A 13,761-nucleotide genomic window follows, 5' to 3' on the forward strand; every position below is an offset into this window, starting at 1 on the left:
ATTAATAGAACTGAAAAATGAACTTGTAGAGCTACTGTTAGTAATATGCAATCTATCCCTAAAATCAGGTGTGGTACCGGAAGACAGGATTTTAAAAAAAGGTTCCAGAGGAGATCCGGGAAATTATAGACCGGTGAGTCTGACGTCGGTAGCGGGCAAAATGGTAGAGGCTATTAAGAATAAAATTACAGAGCACATACAAAAACATGGGCTTATGAGACCAAGTCAACACAGATTTAGTGAAGGGAAGTCTTGCCTCACCAATCTACTGCATTTTTTTGAGGGAGTGAACAAACAGGTGGATATTGTGTATCTGGATTTTCAAAAGGCGTTTGACAAAGTACCTCATGAAAGACTCCTGAGGAAACTTGACTCCTGGGATTGGAGGTGTAGGGTATTACTATGGATTAAGAACTGGTTGAAAGATAGGAAGCAGAGAGTAGGATTGAATGGTCAGTATTCTCAATGGAGAAGGGTAGTTAGTGGGTACCTCAGGGGTCTGTGCTGGGACCGCTGCTTTTTAACATATTTATAAATGACCTAGAGATGGGAGTAACTAGTGAGGTAATTAAATTTGCAGATGACACAAAATTATTCAGGGTCGTCAAGTCGCAGGAGGAGTGTGAAAGATCATAGGAGAACCTCGTGAGACTGGGGGATTGGGCATCCAAGTGGCAGATGAAGTTCAATGTTGACAAGTGCAAATTGATGCATGTGGGTAAGAGGAACCCGAGGAGTCACAGACCTAGAAAGGGATGTGGGAGTTATCGTGGATAAGACGTTTAAAACTTCTGCTCAGTGTGCTGCGGCAACTAAGCGCACAGAATGTTGGGTATTAAGAAAGGGATGGAAAACAAACACAAGGATGTTATAATGCCGTTGTATCGCTCCATGGTGTGACCGCACCTCGAATATTGTGTTCAATTCTGGTCGCTGCATCTCAAAAAAGATATAAAGGAATTGGAGAAGGTGTAGAGAAGGGCGATAAAAGGGATGGAACGACTTCCCTATGAGGAAAGGCTGAGAAGGTTAGGGCTCTTCAGTTTGGAGAAAAGGCAGCTGAGGGGTGATACGATAGAAGTCTACAAGATAATGAGTGGAGTAGAGCGGACAGATGTGAAGTGTTTACACTTTCAAACAATAATAGGACCAGGGGACACAAGATGAAGCTAGAATATGGTAGATTTAAAACAGGAGAAAGTTTTTCTTTACTCAGCATGTAGTTGCACTCTGGAACTCGTTGCCGGAAAATGTAGTGACAGCTGCTGGCCTTACGGAGTTTAAAGGGGGTTTGGACAGATTCCTGATGGAAAAGTCCATTGAACATTATTAAAAATTAAATTTTCTTTCTTTTTTTTTTTTTTTTTTTTTTTTGTGGGGGGGGGGGGGGGGGGTGTTGCTGGGTTCTTGAAGCCTGGATAGGCCGCTGTCGGAGACAGGATGCTGGGCTTGATGGACCATTGGTCTTTTCCCAGTATGGCGGTTCTTATGTTCTACTTCTTTTAACTATATCAGGATGTGGAGAGTGTTTGAGGTGTGGTGGTGTTTGGTGCCTCCCCCATTAAAGCTTCTGTGGCACACATCTTGGTGTTCCTTCAGCGGGGCTTGGAAAAGGTTTGTCCCTTTCTTCCCTTATGGTTAAGGTGGAAGCCCTTTCTTGTTTTCGGGGGTGAGTTCAGGGAAAGTCTCCTGCTGCCCATCTGGATGTCGTCTGTTTTTTACCGGGGGGTGGTGGTGGGGTTGGTATGACCTCCCGCGTGGATGATCTTTCCCTTGTGGGACCTTAATCTGGTTCTCTCATCTCTTTCTCTTCCTCCCTTTTGAGCCTTTGGCGTCCTGTACTTTCAGGGATTTGACGCTTAAGGTGTTTTTTTTCTTGTGGCTATTGCCTCAGCTAGGAGGGTGTCTGAGCTTCAAGCAGTTTCTTGCCTTCTCCATTTTTGGAATTTGCTAAGGATTGGACAGTGTTGCACCCTGTCCCTTCCTTTCTTCCCAAGGTCTTGTCCGTGATTTTACCTGTTCTGGGTCGGAGGAGCAGCGTTGTCTCAAGCGTCTGGATGTCAAGCGGGTACTCGACAATATTTTGAAGGCTACGAAAGATTTCCGACAAATGGATTGTCTATTTGTTTTGATTGGGGGAGCTTGGAAGGGGTTAGGGGCATCTAAACCCACTCTTTCTAGGTAGCTGAAGCTTCTGCTTACCTTCTGGAGGGCAAGCCCATACCAGAGGGAGTGAAAGCTCATTCCACCAGAGCACAGGCTGCTTCTTGGGCTGAGCGTTTTCTGGTTTCGCCTTTGGAGATATGTAAGGCGGCAACTTGTTTCTCTTTGCATTCTTTTTCGAAGCATTACAGATTGGATGTAAAATGTCGTCAGGATGCGTTTTGGGGCGTGTGTCCTCACAGTGGGTTGGGGTCCTGCCTATGATGTTACTTCCCATCAATCTCAATCTGGACCAGTCCGGAGGGACGCTAAGGAAGGAGAAATTAGACCTTACCTGCTAATTTGCTTTCCTTTAGTTCCTCCGGACTGGCCCAGAACCCTCCCGTGAATGCTTCAGTATGTTTTGTTCCATCAGTTCTGGAAAGCTGTGTTCTCTGTTCACTGTTTTTTTTTTTTGTTTTGTTTATGGCTTGAAAAAAAAAACTCTTTATAACCAACTATAGAACTCAAAGAATCTTTGCAGTCCTTTAGTGCCCTATTGCAGAAGGCACAAAAGGGCAGGTTACATGGGCCTGGTCTGATGTAAGTGGTTGCTCAGGTTTCCAGATGCACAGACCGGGGTCTTTCTATTTCTTTCCTGCTTTGATAGGTTTTACTTGATCTTTCTCTGCCAGTCAAGGGCTCTTATTGGCTCTCCCTGAAGAGTCAGAATTCTCAGTCTCCACCTGATGGAAGTCGTGTACAACCCATCAGTCTCAATCTGGGCTGGTCCGGAGGGACTAAAGGAAAGCAAATTAGCAGATAAGGTCTAATTTCTCCGTAGCGTTTCTGTGCAAATGTATATATGTTCTTATCAAATGCATCACTGGGCATGCTATTCAACGAGACATGACCATAAAATGTTATCAGTGTTGAGTAATCTTAACTAATAACAAATGTGCAAACTCGAAATGCTGAAGCCCACTACTTATCTCAAACAGCGTCTTTCATAAAGTTCACAACTTGGATATCAATCCATTTCTGTGGCTTCATTTACTCCAGTCCACTTCGGTCCTGCAGTTGCCCAAGTGATGTGGTTTTTTTAAGTTCAAACAATTTTATTAAGTTTTCAAAAATAATGCATCTCAAAACATAACTGAGGAGTAGCCATCAGCGTAAATGAAAGTAAACAATACGAAATCAGAGTGAACATCCTCCACCGTAAATACCTGAAGCTTCCCCTCCCCCACCTTCCAATACAGCAAAAGATACAATGAAATCTCTCAGGGGTCCAGGCTCTTGTAACCCTCTGGGTAAAAGTAAACAACCCTCCACCTCCTCCCTCCCCCAATCTGCTAATAAGCAATCCCAATAACAGAATCAGTAGGTGTCAGCTTGGCAGATGTTGAGATTGTACCCTTCCAAATTCCTCAAATTCAGAAGCTGTTGACAACAGATGCATCCAACCTGGAATAGGGAGCTCATGCAGAGGGGCTCCACATACAAGGTCTGCTGAGCAGAAACTTCAGAGGATAAACCACTTCTAGCTGAGCAATTTGGAACATTCCAATCTGGAATACACTAACATATATATCTGAACATGTATACCCTGGAGGAAAAGAGAAACGGGTGATATGATACAGACGTTCAAATATTTGAAAGGTATTAATCCGCAAATGAACCTTTTCCGTAGATGGGAAGGCGGTAGAACTAGAGGACGTGATATGAGATTGAAGGGGGGCAGACTCAAGAAAATGTCAGGAAGTATTTTTTTCACCGAGAGAATGGTAGATGCTTGGAATGCCCTCCCGCGGGAGGTGATGGAGATGAAAACGGTAGCGGAATTCAAGCATGCGTGGGATAAACATAAAGGAATCCTGTTCTGAAGGAATGGATCCTCAGAAGCTTAGCTGAGAATTGGAGGCGGGACTGGTGTTTGGGAGGCGGGGCTAGTGCTGGGCAAGACTTCTAATGTCTGTGCCCTGAAAATGGCAGATACAAATCAAGGTAAGGTATACACAAGAAGTAGCACATATGAGTTTATCTTGTTGGGCAGACTAGATGGACTGTGTAGGTCTTTTTCTGCCGTCATCTACTATGTTACTATGTTACTAACGACTTTCAGAGGTCAGCTGGTGAACTAAAATCTGGTTCAGACAGACAATTGGATTGTGATGTACTATGTCAACAAGCGGGGATTTACAGGGTCATACCTCCTGTGTCACAAAATGGTCAAGATCTGAAAATGAGCACTACCCATGGGATGGTGTTTGGGGCCATTTACCTAGTAGGAAAAGACAACTCTGATATCCAAGCTGAGTGGTCTTAAGGTATGAGCATAGCCAAAAATATCTTTCAAGAATGGGGCACCCCTCTCGCTAAAATGTATCTATTTTTTTTTGCCACTCTGTTTGTTTTGCTTGAGACTAGGATGTCACAGCAGACTAGCCATGAATGCCTTTCTCTTAAATTGGGGGAAAGGCTGCCTGTATGCATATCCTTTTACCCCTCTCTTAATGAAAAATCGCCTGAAACTCCAGCAAGATCTGGGAACCATGATTTGATCGTGCCTTACTGGCTGAGGCAGATCTGGTTCCCACTTATGGTGCTTGCTTCTGAAGATCCATGGAGACTAAAGTGCTTCCCAACTCTCCTCACTCAGAACAAGGGATCCTGTACTGCATCCTGACCTTCAGCCTCTAGTCCTCATGGCTTGGGTGTTGAAAGGGTGGTAGTGAATGCCCTGAACTACTTGGAGTGTGTCTCAGGTTCTGTTGGCTTCCAGGAGAGTCTTCACTAGGAGGTTTTATGGTTTCAAGTGGAAGAGGATTGTCTTGGTGTGAGGGCACAGCTTTAGATGATCCTTTTTTCTTGTCCTACACAAAAACTTCTTGAATACAGTCCACCCAGTCTGCCCAACAAGATAAACTCATAGCACATAGTATAATTCAATATCATGTATGCATATTTGGTGTTGATGTGTCCTTACCATTTTCAGGGTACAGACTTTAGAAGTCTGCCTGAAACTGGCTTTATTCTGCAATTACTGGAGTTGCCATCTAAGCAGCCGTAAGTGTTACAAGATGTATGAGGAGAGACTTGTGGACCTGAACATGTATACCCTGGAGGAAAGGAGAAACAGGGGTGATATGATACAGACGTTCAAATATTTGAAAGGTATTAATCCGCAAACGAACCTTTTCCGGAGATGGGAGGGCGGTAGAATGAGAGGACATGATATGAGAGTGAAGGGGGGCAGACTCAAGAAAAATGTCAGGAAGTATTTTTTCACAGAGAGAGTGGGGGATGCTTGGAATGCCCTCCCACGGGAGGTGGTGGAGATGAAAACGGTAACGGAATTCAAGCATGCGTGGGATAAACACAAAGGCATCCTGTGCAGAAGGAATGGATCCTCAGAAGCTTAGCCGAGATTGGGAGGCAGGGCTGGTGTTTGGGTGGTGGGGCTAGTTCTGGGCAAGACTTCTACGGTCTGTGCCCTGAAAATGGGGCTAGTTCTGGGCAAGACTTCTACGGTCTGTGTCCTGAAAATGGGGCTAGTTCTGGGCAAGACTTCTACGGTCTGTGCCCTGAAAATGGCAGATACAAATCAAGGTAAGGTATACACAAGAAGTAGCACATATGAGTTTATCTTGTTGGGCAGACTAGATGGACCGTGTAGGTCTTTTTCTGCCGTCATCTACTATTTTACTATGATTCCATTTGCTTTCTATACAGGATTCCTTTGTCTTTATCCCACACATTTGCATTCTGTTACCTGGAATGCCCTCCCATGGGATGTGAAGATGAAAATGGTATCTACCCTCTGTGGAAAAGTGCTTCCTGTTAATCCCCAACAACCTCAATTCATGTCCTTTAGTTCTACTACTTCCCCCCTCTCTGGAAAAGATTTGTATATTATCACTCATGTCCCTCCTTACCTCTAGGATATACATCGTCAGATCATTGAGTATCTTCTTGTACGTCTTGTGATGCGAACCCCATACCATTTTCAGCAGTTTTTTCAGAACCATTTCATGTTTTTATGTCCTTATTGAAATATAACTTCCACATCTGAACACAGTACTCCAAGTAGGGCCTCACAAATGACTAGTACAGGGGCATCAACACTTCCTTTCTTCTGCTGATATTGTTTCTCTCTGTGCAGCCTAGCATTCTTTTGGCTTTGGCCTATGCATTGTCTCATTGTTTTGCCACCTTGAGATTGTCGGACATCACCACCATAAAGTGCGTCTCCTGAGCTGTGCTTATCAATCTCGTACCTCTTATCTTATACATCCCCTTTGGATTTCTGAACCCCATGTGCATCACTGTGCACTTCTTTGCATTAAATTATAGCTACAAGACCTTAGACTGTTCTCATTTTTGGAGACCTCTTCTCATGGTTTCTATTCCCACCAATGTCCACTCTGTTGGCAATCTTTGTGTCACATGCAGAAAGTAGACCTACCCTTCTAACACTTTGCCAATGTCTCACAAATATATTACATAGAATTGGCCCCAGGACTGATCCCTGAGGCACTTCATTACTCACCTCCATTTACCACCACCCTCTATCATCTGTCAGTCAACCATTTATGATCCAGTTCACTACTTCGAGTCCTAAGTTCAGCCCTTTGTTTGTGTCTTCTGTGAGGAACCATATCAAAGGCTTTACTGAATTCTAAGTAGATTCTTTGATCACCCAGTCAAATCAATCGGATTCATTTAGCAGGATTTTACTTTGGTAAAACCATGTTGCCATGTTGCCATTGGATTCTAGAAAGTTCACTGTCATTTCAGTGCAATTACCTTCCACTCCATGGTAAGTTCTAATCTCATCTCTTAGTTTGCTTTATGTGGGGCTTGATTTCTCTTGAAGCCTTCCATTGAGCCCCCTACAGTGTCACAAAGCCCCTGGTCATCAGCACTTCAGGGAACAGATTCATAGACTGCCTCCCTTGGTTTAGGGAATAGAACTGGTCACTAACTCTTCAGTGCTTAGGATAGGGCCTTGCCTTTAATAAAAAGGATCAGAAACAGTCTGCAGCTTTTTTGGGATCTTGCCAGTTATTTGTGACCTGGATTGGCCACTGTTGGAAACAGGATGCTGGGCTTGATGGACCTTTGGTCTTTCCCAGTATGGCAATACTTATGTACAGACATAGGACCTTTCAGGATCCAGTAGTCGGTATTCACAGTAGCACATCCACTAGGGGTGAATTTCTTACCGCTGGTCAAGCAGTCTCTCCCACCAGTGTGCACTGCTTCTTGGAAAGACAATGCTCCTTTGTTCTGTTTAAGGTATCATTAACTATTTTCATTTTCATTTATGTAATTTTAACAGTTTAAAAAAGGGAAAGTAGTTTCATAAATAGTTAACAGAATTTCATTATAGTATTTGCCAGGTATTAGTTCGCCAAGAAATCTATGATGGCTTTATGAATTTTTGCTTTTAAGTAATCAAATCTTCTTTTGACCAGGTGACAGAGCCCGGAGATCCCCAAGAAAACTCCCAACCAGCCTAAAAAAGGAGGAGAAGAAGTGGGTGCCACCAAAGTTTCTTCCTCATAAATATGATGTGAAACTGCAGAATGAAGATAAAGTAAGGGCTTCTTTCTTGTCTTTAAATACTATGAATGGTTTTGGGGTAAATTTGTTTCCTATTTCCACTGCTACTAAAATGGATTGCTAAGGAATAAAGAACTGATCCCAACTTTAATTTTGCTATAGTGAAGGTATGTTGTGCTCACTTGAACAGCTTTTGTGTTCCTTTTCCTTCTAGTCCAGACCAGTGGTTTGTAATTCCCTGTCACCAGATGGCAGTCGAGATACTGAACTATTCTAATGACATTGCTAGTATAAGGGTTGGTGCAGACTGGAAAGCTCAGTATTTCTATATCTCCAGTGTAGGTCAGTGCCTCAACCATGGTCCTTACCCTGATTGAACTTGGAGGGGATTTTTCCTCCAAGGCCCCTAACTGGAGCCCACAGGCCTGTGCTCAATGAAGCATACTAGTCCAAGTCCCCTTTGGCTCCCTGCCAGTAGGAATGTGAGTATCATGATCCCTGCCTTCCCTTGTTCATATGTAGCTGCTAGATTGAAAAAAAAATTGGCTGCTAAGCTTTATTCCTCTACCTGCTTTTAAGAGAATAAAGTTGGAAAAAAAAGGTGTGGTGGAACATCAGATCATGAGTGGTGGTCTGGCTCAGGAATGAGCCATTTTACATTTTGCATCTCACATGTATTTAATATACAGCAAATAAGTTATCTAAGCAGTATACAAATCAGTAGTAAGGGAGGAAAATGGAAACATAAGGTTGCCTAGGTTACAATACAGGTAAAACAGAATATCAGCATTACTCTAAGATACAAATAAGGTGAGGAGGGTAGCACGAAAAGAAAAGTGGACAAGTACAATAAGGTATGTTGTCTTGCTGAATGGGGCAATGAAAATTGAAAACATCATTTAGGTGCAGTGGGAAATGCATTTGAGAACAGAAATTTTAAGAGTAGATTTGAATCTTAAAAATGATAATTCTAATCTCATGTCAAATATTATTCCACGGTTTGGGGGAGAACCATAGAAAAGGAGGATGCCCCAGCAGAATGGGAACAAAGTTTGGAGAAAAGTGGGTACAATCAAAAGGTTTTGCTGAGAGGAATGTAAAGCTCAAACAGGGGAGTACAGAATAAGATACCTGAATAAAGAATCTGAAGGTTAAAATGAGAATTTTAAATATAATCTGGTGCTGAATGGGTAACCAGTGTTCGGTATTAAGAGATAATGTTATCAAGTTTCTTTGCTTCATGTATTTAATGGTGGTCTGAATAAGTTGTAATCAACATAGTTGATACTGTGGCAAACCTAGAAAGACTGAGTTACAGTAATTGAACTGAAATTTACGAGAGTGGATGAGTAAAGGGAAGGCTTATCAAAGAATGACTTGTGCAAGGTGAATCTGCTTAAGAACAAAAAAGTATTTATGAATCAAGGAGGAAATACTGCTTTTAAACATCACACAATATCTACCAAAGCAATTTTTTTTGAAGAGGGTCGTTTTTACTTGTTTTCTGAATAGTGTATAGTTGTGTAGGTTGTCTAGACATAGCCCCAGGTCCTTCTAGATTTTGAGGGCTTGGTAAGCCACCAGTTGTGCATAGACACTGGCTCATTTTACTCCTTTTGGGAAGGGGAATGTCTTCTCATTCAATTATTGGTAAAATTTAAGAGCATGATCAGATAGCTAGGACAGTCTCCCATAAGGATTTTGAATAGGGTGCATGCTAACTTAAACTGAATTCTTGTCTCCAAAAAAAGATGGGGGTCGTGTTTTTTCAGTGAATAAATTAGCCAGACTGCTGTGTTTTTGAACAGATTGTAGTTTACAAAGTTGTGTTTTTTTTTTTTTTGGGGGGGGGGGGGGGGGGGGGGTGAGTAGTAGGAGGTTGTAGTAGTCTAGTTTTGACAGTAACAGTGATTTTTTGCAATGCTGGTCACTACATCTCAAAAAAGATATAGTGGAATTAGAAAAGGTACAGAGAAGGGTGATGAAAATGATAAAGGGGATGGGACAATTTCCTTGTCAGGAAAGGCTAAAGAGGCTAGGGCTCTTCAGCTTGGAGAAAAGACGGCTGAGCGGAGATATCATAGAGGTATATAAAATAATGAGTGGAGTGGAACGGGTAGACGTGAATTGCTCGTTTACTCTTTCCAAAAATACTAGGACTAGGGGGCATGCGATGAAGCTACAAAACAGTAAATTTAAAACGAAGCAGAGAAAATATTTCTTCAATCAATGTATAATGAAATGCTGGAATTCGTTGCCAGAGAATTTGGTAAAAGAAATTAGCTTAACAGGGTTTAAAAAAGGTTTGACTAGGTTCCTAAAAGAAAAGTTCTGAGAGAAGAGGACATTTCTCTGGTAAGTGAACGCTATTTTGCTTTGTGCTTTGGGAATTTAAAGATTGGGGTTTAAAGCAGGAATTGTAGGTTAGTGTTAGGCAATATAAAAATATATAATAAAAAAGCAAATTTTATCAACTAATCTCCATAGTCTTTTCCACTTAGTTTTAAAAACTTTGTACCACAGCATTAACAGAATCTAGCAGGCACTGCAGGATCCAGTTTAGTCTTCCCACCCACCCCTAGGACAACTCTTCATTTATAGTCAGTTATTGTAATTAGGGTATAAGCAAGGAGTGCTCTTAGAGTTTTAAATACATTTCATTACCATCTCAGAAGGAAACACTAAATAAAACAGTATACTATGTAATCTAAAAGACACTTTTATATTAGGCTAATATCCTTAATACTGTAGCAAGTTTTAAATGATTGAAAAACTCAAAAGCACTAAGATGGAGTCAGCAGTCCAACAGCAAGAGGGGTGCTATCCAGTCTGTTGCATTGAGCGTCCCATGTATGATTATCTCCCAGTTGGTTAGATGTCATATGTGTGTGCCCGATGCAAAGAGCTCCTAGCTCTGAGAGCATGTCCGTTCTCTTGAGGCTAGAGTAGCAGACGGTGGAGCTGAGGGAGACAGAGAGGTACATAGAGGAGACCTACAGGGATGTTGTAGAGAAGTCCCACCTCCAGTCTGGTAGCCTTTGTGCTATCTTGGAGGAGGGAGGTCTCGTAGAAGGAGAGCATCACCCTGCTGAAGTAGGAAGTACTCCTGTAGCCAGGACCTGCCCACCAGGGGATGTACTATTCTCTCGCACCGAGGATATGTCTCCAAGTGCTGCCCGGGAGGAAAAGGTGAGGGCAGCTGTTGTAGTTGGTGTTTCGATCATTAGGCATATAGATATCTGGGTGGCTGGTGGACATGAGGATCGCCTGGTGACTTGCCTGCCTGATGCGAAGGTGGCGGACCTCACGCATCACCTAGATAGGTATTTAGATAGTGCTGGGTAGGAGTCAGCTGTCTTGGTACATGTGGGTACCAATGACATAGGAAAATGTGGGAGAGAGGTTCTGGAAGCCAAATTTAGGCTCTTAGGTAGAAAGCTCAAATGCAGATCCTTTAGGGTAGCATTTTCTGAAATGTTACCCGTTCCACGTGCGGGGCCCAAGAGACAGGCAGTGCTCCGGAGTCTCAATGCGTGGATGAGACAATGGTGCCAGGAGGAGGGTTTTAGATTTGTTAGGAACTGGGCAACATTCTGGGGAAGGGGGAGCCTATTCCAAAAGGATGGGCTCCACCTTAACCAGGGTGGGACCAGGCTGCTGGCATCGGCATTTAAAAAGGAGATAGAGCAGCTTTTAAACTAGAAATGGGGGAAGGCCGACAGTCACTCAAAAGTGCATGGTTCGGGAGAAGGTATCTTTCAAAGATATCACCAAAACAGGGAAGATAGGGTATCCTGATAGTGAGGTTGCAAAAGAGACCGTAGTAGATCAGGTGTCCTTAAATAAAAATCAGACAAAAGATTGCAAATTAATACTACTACTACTTATCACTTCTATAGCGCTACAAGGCATACGCAGCGCTGTACACCATACACAAAAAAGATAGTCCCTGCTCAAAGAGCTTACAATCTAGATAAGACAGGCAAACAGAACGATTAAGGGGTAAGGGAATGAAGAGGTGAGGATAAAAGGGACAGGGCAGGTGAGTAGAGGTTAGGAGTCAAAAGTAGTGGTAAAGAGGTGGGTTTTAAGTTTGGACTTGAAAACGGCCAAAGACGGGGCTAGACGTATAGGCTCGGGTAGTCTATTCCAGGCGTGAGGTGCAGCAAGATAAAAGGAACAGAGTCTGGAATTAGCAGTAGAGAAGGGGACAGATGATAGATTTATCTACAGAATGGAGTACCCGAGTAGGGGGGGTGTAGGGAGAGACAAGAGTGGAGAGGTACTGGGGAGCGGCAGAGTGAATGCACGTATAGGTCAATAAGAGAAGTTTGAATTGAATGCGGAAATGGATAGGGAGCCAGTGAAGTGATTTAAGGAGAGGGCTAATGTGAGCATAGCGACTTTGGTGGAAAATGAGTTGCGCAGCAGAGTTTTGGTTGCTTGAAGAGGAGAGAGACGGCTAAGGGGGAGGCCGGTGAGAAGCAGGTTACAATAATCAAGATGAGAGGTGATAAGAGTTCTGGTAGAGTGCCAAAACCTGTCGTTTCTTTCCCTACAACATCAGCAAAATCCGTCCCTTCATCTCTGAGCAATCTGCTGAATGTGAGCAGAGAAGGAGAGAGAGGAGTCGAAGATGACCCCAAGGTTACGAGTGGATGAGACAGGGAGAATGAGTGCCACCCACAGAAATGGAGAAAGGGAGGAGAGGTAGGTTTAGGGGGAAAGATGAGCAGCTCGGTTTTGGCTATGTTAAGTTTCAGATGACGCTGAGACATCCAGGCAGCAATATCAGATAGGCAGGCTGAAGCATTGATCTGGATGCTGGTTGAGATTTCGGGGGTAGAGAGGTAGATTTGGGAGTCATCAGCATAGAGATGGAATTGAAAGCCATGGGATATCATCAGAGAGCCAAGGGAAGAAGTGTAAATGGAGAACAGGAGAGGACCGAGAACAGAACCCTGAGGTACACCGATTGGTAGAGGGATAGAAGTGGAAGAGGATCCACCAGAGTTTACACTAAAGGTGCGAAGCGAGAGGTAGGAGGAGAACCAGGAAAGAACAGAGCCCTGGAATCCAAATGAAGACAGCGTATCAAGGAGTAGGCTGTGATCAACAGTGTCAAAAGCGGTGGATAGATCGAGAAGGATGAGGATAGAATAGAGACCCTTGGATTTGGCCAGGAACAGGTCGTTGGAAACTTTTGTAAGTGCAGTTTCAGTTGAGTGAAGAGGGCGAAAGCCAGATTGGAATGGGTCAAGAACTGCTTGGGATGAGAGAAAGTCAAGGCAGCGGCGGTTCAAGTAACTTGGAAAGGAAGGGGAGGAAGGAGATGGTTCGATAGGACAGGTAGGGTCAAGTGAAGGCTTCTTCAGGAGCGGTGTGACCACAGCATGTTTGAAGGCATCAGGAACGGTCGCAGTGGAAAGAGAGAGATTGAGGATATGACAGATAAAAGGGGTGAGAGTAGGAGAAATGGTGTTAAGAAGGTGGGTAGGAATGGGATCAGAGGAACAGGTAGTGCGTTTTGAGGAGGAGAGAAGATGTGATGTTTCTTCATCAGTGACTTCGGGAAAGGAGGAAAAGGACAGAGAGGTTGAGGAAATAGGGGAACGGACAAGGGGAGGGAGAGGTTGGGGTGCTTTGGCAGAGAATTCGAGGTTTATCTTTTGAACCTTGTTGTGGAAGAACTCAGCTGGGGTCTGTGGAGATAGTGAGGGGTGGAGGCACCTTGAGGAGAGAGTTTAGTATGGCGAAGAGAAGTCTAGGGTTAGAGCCGAGAGAATTAGCTGGATGTAGAGACGAGAGAATTAGCAGGATGTAGTAGTCCTATTTGGCAAGCAAGAGAGCAGATTGGAAGGAGGTCAACATGAACTTGGTTTGTGAAGTCAGAAGGGCACGAGATTTCAGTCAGAGGTGTTCGGCGGAACGGGTACAGGAACGTAGGTAGCGGATTTTAGGGGTCAGCCAGGGCTGGGGTTTGGTACATCTTATAGGATGGGGCATGAGAGGTGCAAGATTGTCTAAGGCAGAGGATAGAATAGTATTGAA

General features: G+C 43.6%; 1 protein-coding gene across 1 annotated transcript in view; it reads left to right on the forward strand.

Moving 5' to 3' along the window:
* BAZ1B (bromodomain adjacent to zinc finger domain 1B) overlaps positions 1–13,761 on the forward strand; it is a 428,988-nt gene that overhangs the window by 39,798 nt on the left and 375,429 nt on the right. Inside the window, exon 4 of the mRNA XM_030186030.1 lies at positions 7,623–7,744. Coding sequence (XP_030041890.1) covers positions 7,623–7,744 — 122 coding nt within the window. The remainder of the gene's footprint in view (positions 1–7,622; positions 7,745–13,761) is intronic.

The sequence above is a fragment of the Microcaecilia unicolor genome, chromosome 13 (assembly GCF_901765095.1).
Source record: "Microcaecilia unicolor chromosome 13, aMicUni1.1, whole genome shotgun sequence".
Classification (NCBI taxonomy): domain Eukaryota; kingdom Metazoa; phylum Chordata; class Amphibia; order Gymnophiona; family Siphonopidae; genus Microcaecilia; species Microcaecilia unicolor.